General features: G+C 42.4%; 1 protein-coding gene across 1 annotated transcript in view; it reads left to right on the forward strand.

Annotated features, from left to right (window-relative positions):
- The window catches only part of LOC307221455 (IgGFc-binding protein-like), a gene marked incomplete at its 5' end in the record, with an annotated part of 31,901 nt that extends 26,479 nt beyond the window's left edge, over window positions 1-5,422 (forward strand). Inside the window, 3 exons of the mRNA XM_079985877.1 lie at window positions 1,535-1,915; window positions 3,546-3,832; window positions 5,228-5,422. Of these exons, the coding sequence (XP_079842003.1) occupies window positions 1,535-1,915; window positions 3,546-3,832; window positions 5,228-5,237 (678 nt within the window). The 3' untranslated portion in view covers window positions 5,238-5,422. The remainder of the gene's footprint in view (window positions 1-1,534; window positions 1,916-3,545; window positions 3,833-5,227) is intronic.
- Window positions 5,423-8,897: the final 3,475 nt, after the last annotated feature.

Raw genomic sequence — 8,897 nt, forward strand, 5'->3', positions numbered from 1 at the left:
CCCAAATCTGAGGTTATACTATGAGGCCGCATGTCTTTGTTGGGTAAAAGACTGGATCGTCATTTAAAATAGAGAGATGTTAGATCTAGAGGGGTTTAACTTAAGATTCGGTTGGCACGCTTATCTATGGCGAGATAAGGGAAGGGTTCATAAAGGTTTTTCTAACCATATTTTCAGAGGGCCACTACTGGAAGTCTGGGAAAGGAATAAAAAATTGCTGGAGCAGAAGACACCCTGGTGGCTATCACCAATTGATATTTTAACAATTAAAAAATTAAACATTGAGGGGGAACGATGGACGTATGAGGACTTACTAACCAAAACAGAATCCGGGTGGAGGATTAGACCATACGAAGAAATAAAAAATAAGTTGACTGGTTGGATTCAATATCATCAAATAAATTCAATGTGGACGGAAGACAAAAAGATTGGAATAAATGAGAAAAAATCTAGATTCCAGATTGAAATAATAGAAAGTAAAACAAAATTATTATCAAAAATGTATAACCAGTTGCTTGAGTGGGACACCAAGGATGAGGAAGTAAAGGAGGTGATGGTGAGGTGGGCGGTAGATTTAGGGTATAATATAGAGTTTGATAAATGGAAGGCTTTATGGTGTAAAGATATGAACTTTTCAGCATGCACGACACTTAAGGAAAATATGTACAAGATGATGTACAGATGGTACATAACGCCGATAAAATTGTATAAAATTTATAGAACAGGCGACAAACTGTGTTGGAAATGTAAGAGTAAAGAGGGCGAATTTATTCACATGTGGTGGATGTGCGAGATTCTCAAAAAATTCTGGGAATCTATCTATAATGGATTAAAAAAAATTCTCAAATATACGCTTGTTAAAAAACCTGAAACCTTCCTGCTGGGGATAATTGGCAAAGATATTAAAGAAGAAGATAGAACCCTTCTTCAATACGCAACAGCGGCCGCTAGAACCCTCATAGCACAGTACTGGAAAACAGCAAAAACCCCAACATTAAAGGAGTGGCAATTTAAATTAATAGATTATTTAGAATTGGCAAAATTGACTCAGAAAATAAGAAATCAAAAACGTACAAAATTTAGTAATGAATGGGATAAATTTAGAATATATATGGAAATAGAGACAAGGGGAAAATCAAAATGTTAATCAGAAATATAGATGTATCTAAAAAAAAAAAATCACAGTAGGCATGAGATAACGCTTACTACGTTATAAATTTTATTTTGGAATAGATACAGCAGAAAGATAATTAACATAACATTATCCGAAATCGAGATAAAGGGAAGTCAATCAATGTTGTTGTAAAATTAATGTAAGTTGTGTTGTTTATGTTGTACGTATTTTATGTTCTTTTTCTTTTCTTTTCTTTTCTTTTCTTTTTATGTTTATTTCATTTACTTTTGTCTGTTGTATGTCTGTGAAATATATTTATGCAAAACTTAATAAAAATATTAAAAAAAATAAATAAAAATTTTTAATTTAACCACACTTTTCTTATCTCCCTCTCCCTTTTGTGCGTTATAAATCTTCCAGGCTGGCGAGACTATTGTTTTTGAAGGTTGTTCAACCAGCTGCACTTGTCGCCCAACAGGCCAACTGGTCTGTGAGGGAACTAGCTGCCAATTAGGAGAGATTTGTCGCCTCCACAATGGTGTGCGTGGTTGCAGGGGGCAGGAAGGCGAGTGCATCATCGTCCCTGGAGCACGGCTGACCTCCTTTGATGGCGTCTCTGGGGGAATCTTTTATGAAGGAGCTTATGAGGTGGCTTCCCTTTGCAATGAAAATGACCTCTTTTGGTTCAGGATCATAGCAGTGGTCAAGAAATGCAACGAAATGGATTTGCCATCAGTGTCGATAATACACGTATTTTTCCAAAGGATGCTTATCACTGTAAAAACAAACAAGGAGGCATGGGTAAGTTCCGAAGGCAGGCTCTGGGGTCATCTCCTGTGTAGGTCATACATAATAAACATTACTGACGTCAGCCCATTGATTTCAGTGGGTCTGCTCAGAGAAGATGCTAGTTGGAGACAATCCATTATTTAATTGTTTGTTTATTTTCTGCATTTATGTAGTGAAATTTCATTAAAATTCTCTAGGTAGCTTACAATATAGAGGTAAAGAAAACAAATAAAAGAAAAAGAAAACATAACACCAATAACTACGTAAGACAGCAAAAAAACAAAAGTAAGCCTAAATCACCTTTCATTGTAATTACCTCACCCATAGTCTCTCCTGGCTTTGGAGGTGGCAATGCGGCTCCTTGTCAAGGGTGCAAGGGAGCCTACAATAGGTATGCCTCTGGCCCTGGTCTAAAACAGAAGTGGAAAATCTGGGGCCCGGAGACAATATCTCATCCAGGCCTCTTGGTATGGCCCTTAGTACTTGCTCCAGGCTATTCCCATAGCCAGGCCACACCCCTCACTGGTCTGCCCCATTCCATTCCCATTAGTGCTTTTGCTTGGTTGGAATGTGCCTCTGAGCTGTGATTCTACCTCTTGCTCACCTGGGTGAGTGGTAGAAAGGTTTGCATGTTTAAAGGACTTACTTTTGTGTGGCTACTATGTATCCTACCGTACAAAGGTAAGAATCGCATGCATTGATCTGCCCACTTTATTCCTATGGCACTGGCTGCCATGCAGCTCCCAGAATGCTGCCATGAAAGAATATGGCTCTAGAAAAGCATTCCTCGCTCTAAAGGATTATGAATAATGGACAATATGAGGACAGAAAGAGGAAGGTGGTTCAGGGCCCAGCTATCAAGAAGTAAACGGTGGCGGAACAAACCAAAGTCGTACAGCAGTAAAAGCAAAGACTGAAAAGGGTACTGTGTTCTGTGGAGGAAAATTGTCCCTGAGGGGTTCAAGTATGGAGGCTCACACCAAATTCCCAAATTGGTCAGACTTTAATCTGTTGCAGGAAAGAAAAAAGACCAGATAAGAAAATAGGCTGTGCTCTTAGATTGGTTCTCTAGTCCACCAAACACACACACTCACACACAGGCTTGCCTTTCATGTTGTTTGTGCTCAGTGTGTGATAATCAGTTACAGAGCTTCTGAATTTGGAGTAATTTTGGATATGATGAATCAGTAGGAATATGCAAGCTGTCTCTGCATACTAATTCCTCTTGACCAAGGGTGGGGAATCTCGAGTCCAGGAGCCAAATGCAGTCCTCCAGGCCTCTCCCTTTGGCCCTTGGGACTTTCCCCTAGGGCACACCTCGTCACATGCTTTTGCCTGACTGGGATGCTTTATTGAACTGTGATAATGTTTTTGCTTGCCTGGATGGATGGAGGGTGGAATGTTGTTTGTCCATGTCTGTGCAGAAACCTTTAGGTTTTGTGAGGCTGGAAGGTCACCTACTGTACAACAGTAACAGTCCACCCATTACTCCATCCACTTTGGCTTCTGGTCTCACCCACCACTGGCATGTGGACCCCAGAAAGTTGTCCATCAGGGAATGCAGCCCTCGAGCTGAAAAAGGGTCCCTCCCTTACTCTAACCATTAACGCAACACCTTTCACCCTCCTTTTCTGAATTTCAGGTCAATGGGCACCAAGTGCCACTCCCGGCAATGGTATCTGCAGGTGTCTCCATAAGCGTCTCTCAGGATGGCGTCGTGATTAATTTGGCCTCCGATGTAAAAGTTCTCCTCAGAGCCTGCGGGGAAATGACAGTGGAAGTCAGCGAAAGCCTGGAAGGAAAACTCTGTGCCTCCTGTGGCAACTTCAATGGAAATGGTATTGATGACCTGAAGCTGCCCAATGGGAACGTAGCAGGAAATATTGCTGAGGTCATTGATTCCTGGAAGGCAAAGGATTTCACTAGCTGGTGAGTGGCTCTGGGGGAGGTTTTTGCCTAAAGAGGATAAAAGAAGTACTTTGTTGTTTAATCCTCTTAGGGACTGAGGAGTTGTTCAAGGAGTCTGCTCTGAAGCCCCCAACCCATATTGCAAGTTGGAACATGGCCTGCCCTGGAACCTGTCTCCCAGACAAATCTCCTGAAGTGGTCTGCTACTTGTCTCTTTGTTCTGAGTTGCATCTAACATTAGACATTTCCAAAGCAGACTCACTGAAATTAACGGACATTACTCCATCCAGCTCCGAGGGCCTTCTGGCAGTTTCCTCACTGTGAGGGAACCAGGCAGAGGGCCTTCTCGGTAGTGGCGCCCACCCTGTGGAACACCTTCCCATCAGATTTCAAGGAAATAAACAACTAACTGACTTTTAGAAGACATCTGAAGGCAGCCCTGTTTTGGGAAATTTTTAATGTTTGATGTTTTATTGTGTTTTAAATATTCTGTTGGGAGCCACCCAGAGTTGCTGGGGAAATCCAGCCAGATGGGTGGGGTATAAATAATAATATATTATTATTATTATTATTATTATTATTATTATTATTATTATTATTATTATTAATCTTAGGACCATTAATTCCAATAATTCTACTCTGGCTAGAATTTAGTTGGCTATAACCCAATGTTTCACTAACTGGTCCCAGGGCAGAAATACAGCAATAAAACAACAGCAAACTGTTTAAACAATACTCATATATATGAAAACATCCTTAAAATTCAGCAACAGAGAAACAACTTCTATCTGAGTGGCTTGTGACAGTTTTGAGTTCTCAGCTGCCTCCCAGAGGCCAGGCTGAAGAGTTGCATCTTCACCGACTGATGAAAAGTCAGCAGCATCAGAGCTGTGGAGAAATCTACACATGATATGGGGGAGTGTGCTCCATCTGCACATGGGGGAAGCCATCTCCCCACCACCACAAACAATACGAAGTCCCTTAGGGCAGGATGTCATTGGTCAGTCATGATGCACTGCCCCTCCAAGGGGAAGTTGCCCTAGCCTATTCATAGCCACACATTAGTTGCTGTGCTTGCTAGGTGTTTCAAGCTACTAGGATTATTATTTTTAAAGAAAAAAAAATGTAAAACAATGCCCAGGCCAGGAGGACAAGGCAGTTCATGCCACAAGTTCTTCCTTCAGACAGCTGGCTGGCTGGCTGGCAGTCAGTTGTTCCCTATAAACAGCATCTAGCATCTGCAGCAGTCAGCAGATTGTAAAACCAGAAGGATGAGTTACATTCAGACAGTAAAATACCCATAAACTGAGCCATTACTATTCAATAAAATTTTACAGTTGCATGGGAAGTATTGGACAGTTTCTCCCTGATACATAAACAAGATCATACTGACTTCTTCAAAATTTTCTATTCCAGTGATGTCTGATCCAAAGCGAGCGACTCTCTCTGCTGCTTAACTGTTGGCGTCAACTATTTGCATCTGAGCTCGGAGCAAAACTGTTCTGCATAGAGTATTCCCTGGCTTCACATCTTCGTGTTTTTCAACCTGCTATCTGATTGCCAAACAAAATGATGACACTTTTTCCTGAGAATCAATAAATCCTCTCTTTTTTTGGAAAGCTTTTCTACACTGACTTCACTGTGTCAGCATGATTTTAATACTGTAGATGTGCAAATAAATAGGATGGGTGGTGGGAAACTCTGATGGCTATGTTCAAGCAAGGAGGCAAGGAAGTCATCTTCTTCAGCCTCCAGATGTTTGACAACAATTCTCATCATCCCTGACCAATGGCTAAGAGGGCTGGGGACGATGGGAGTTATAGTCCAACAACATCTGGGAACCTAGACAAACAATGTTCGAGAGGCAAAGAGTGTTGAATTTTGAACTAGACTCCAGTCAGTGCTCAGTCCCTCATATTCTTATGGGAGTGGGTAGGTGTTAACAGAGAAATCTGAGGGCTCCCTTGGACAAAAAATAAGGACAGCAGACAGGAATTCCAGAGCAAAACAGCAGCCAGTAAGGTTTGGTCTTTATTGAAGACTATCGTGACAGGACTCCCACCTGCCACAAGGTGGAACAAGATGGAAGCCCCGAACAAAAGAGAACTCAAACTTTTATTAGCTGGTAATCCCCATGTTACCCCCCCCCCCAACTACATCACTAATACAGTGGTACCTCGGGTTACATACACTTCAGGTTACATACGCTTCAGGTTACAGACTCCACTAACCCAGAAATAGTACCTCAGGTTAAGAACTTTGCTTCAGGATGAGAACAGAAATCGTGCGGCGGCAGTGGGAGGCCCCATTAGCTAAAGTAGTGCTTCAGGTTAAGAAGAGTTTCAGGTTAAGAACGGACCTCCAGAATGAATTAAGTACGTAACCAGAGGTACCACTGTACATCATGGTTACATCATGAAAGCGGAGGTCTGGTGGCAGTAATCTGAGCATCCTGGACCTTGCCCCATGGTTCCCCTTGCCCTTCACCAAAAACCCATCAAGTGTAACAAAAGGAATATTTACATTTCCCTGTTTCCCAGCCAAGTTAATCACACCCTTTTGCCTCCATCTGGGTTTGTTATTTCTGGAATGGCTATCTGTCTGGCACTCAGGTATCAGGATGCCAGGAATTATCACTCAGGCAGAGGGACTGTTGAGTAGCTGAGCTCACATCTCTATATGAATTTCTGAAGTTTTCCCAGTGAGCCAGTACATAGATACATTTATCAGTGAATTGTTACATTTGGTATTGTGCAGCAAAGACCCTTTGAATAGATAGGAAGAAACTGTGATGAAGTGTTTTGTGGGGACAAAAGTGATTGTGGTGATTTTGGTATTGGGCTGCATGTGCATGATATCTGCTGGAGGGTCAACCCCCCCCCCCCCCAACCTATACATAAATTCCTGCAACATAGGGAAAACTTGAAAGAGAGAAATCAGCAGGTGAGAGAGGGGTTGCTTGCAATTGATTTTGTCCTCAAGCTGGGCTCAAAAACAATAGCATGCCCAGTGTGTGTGTGTGTGTTAAATTCAGTTCACATTTAAAGGGGAATCTACCGAACTTATACATCCTGAATCAAAATGCAAGCTAAAACGTCCATCAAAATTTCCACTTCTCCAAATTTTGCAGGGCCGTTCTCAAACCAAGTAAAATGTACAAAATGGCATATCAGTGTGCATTAAAATGCATATGCTTGCCAAAAAGCATATATTGCTTACAAAATGTGTATATTAGGAGAAATTCACACTGAAATGGCGATGAACTTTCATGATTTTTTTTAAAAAAAGCAAACTGAAGATGGAATGTAGAGAACTGAAGATAGATTGCAAACATGAGAAAGGGAGATAAGAAGAGAAGACTCCCTGGAAAAGACCCTGATGCTGGGAAAGATTGAAGGCGCAAGAAGAAAGGGACGACAGAGGATGAGATGGCTGGATAGTGTTCTCGAAGCTACAAACATGAGTCTGACCAAACTGCGGGAGGCAGTGGAAGACAGGAGTGCCTGGCATGCTCTGGTCCATGGGGTCACGAAGAGTCGGACACGACTAAACAACAACAACATGAGAAAGGGAGAGAAATAGAAAAGGAGAGTCACTCATCCCTATCTGATATGTAGGATTTGCATGGCTTAATGGGCAGACTTGGTGGCAAATGAAGGTTGGGATACGCTTTAGGCCAGGCTTCCTCAGACTCAGTCCTCCAGATGTTTTGAGACTACAGTTCCCATCATCCCTGACCACTGGTCCTGCTAGCTGGGAGTTGTAGGCCAAAAACATCTGGAGGGTTGAGTCTGAGGAAGCCTGCTTTAGGCTCTGCCTTCTGAACAACATCACTGGAGTTGCTCTGGATTTGTAATATTTCATATGTGAATCGATTTCCATTTCTGCAAAATGAGTTCTGCCCTATTTTACAAGGCTACTGTCAACATCCCTTAAAAACCACCATAAAACAAAGTGCCTTCCATATAGACATAATTTATTTGCACAAATACTTGTACAAATATTTGCATGATGGTTGAAGAATGAATCCTGGGCTGGGCGTAGGGGTGGAGTCTCAAAATATCTGTTTCAGTAATCAAGCTGGTAATAACTCTTATTCCCTTGTTATTGTCTTTTAACTGAAGAAGAAGAGTTTGGATTTGATATCCTGCTTTATCGCTACCCGAAGGATTCTCAAAGCGGCTAACATTCCCCCTTCCCTTCCTCCCCCACAACAAACACTCTGTGAAGTGACAGATAGGTAGCCGTGTATCTGAAGAAGTGTGCATGCACACGAAAGCTCATACCAAGAACTAACTTAGTTGGTCTTTAAGGTGCTACTGGAAGGAATTTGTTTTGTTTTGTCTGTGAAGTGAGTGAGGCTGAGAGACTTCAAAGAAGTGTGACTAGCCCATGGTCACCCAGCAGCTGCATGTGGAGGAGCGGAGACGCGAACCTGGTTCACCAGATTAACCACTACACCACACTAGCTCTCTGAGAGAAAAATACAAGGAACTACTAGCTCTCAGACTATGATTTAACCTTCAAAGTCTATTCTTCTCCCACAGGGGAGCAGGACTGACAACTATCATCCTAGATATTTTGTCTGTACCTTGTTGTTTAGTTGTTTAGTCGTGTCTGAATTTTTGTGACCCCATGGACCAGAGCACGCTAGGCACTCCTGTCTTCCACTGCCTCCCGCAGTTTGGTCAAACTCATGCTGGTAGCTTCGAGAACACTGTCCAACCATCTCGTCTTCTGTTGTCCCCTTCTCCTTGTGCCTTCAATCTTTCCCAACATCAGAGTCTTTTCCAGGGAGTCTTCTCTTCTGATGAGGTGGCCAAAGTATTGGAGCCTTAGCTTGAGGATCTGTCCTTCCAGAGCACTCAGGGCTGATTTCCTTCAGAATGGATAGGTTTGATCTTCTTGCAGTCCATGGGGCTCTCAAGAGTCTCCTCCAGCACCATAATTCAAAAGCATCAATTCTTCAGTGATCAGCCTTCTTTATGGTCCAGCTCTCATTTCCATACATGTCAAAGGGATAAAGGTGCTGTGCCATTTGTTCCACTTAGCAAGGGGTGGGAAACAGACCCAGAGGAAGAAGGTT

This window comes from Podarcis cretensis (genome assembly GCF_951804945.1).
Source record: "Podarcis cretensis genome assembly, chromosome: 8".
In the NCBI taxonomy this organism is placed as follows: Eukaryota; Metazoa; Chordata; class Lepidosauria; order Squamata; family Lacertidae; genus Podarcis; species Podarcis cretensis.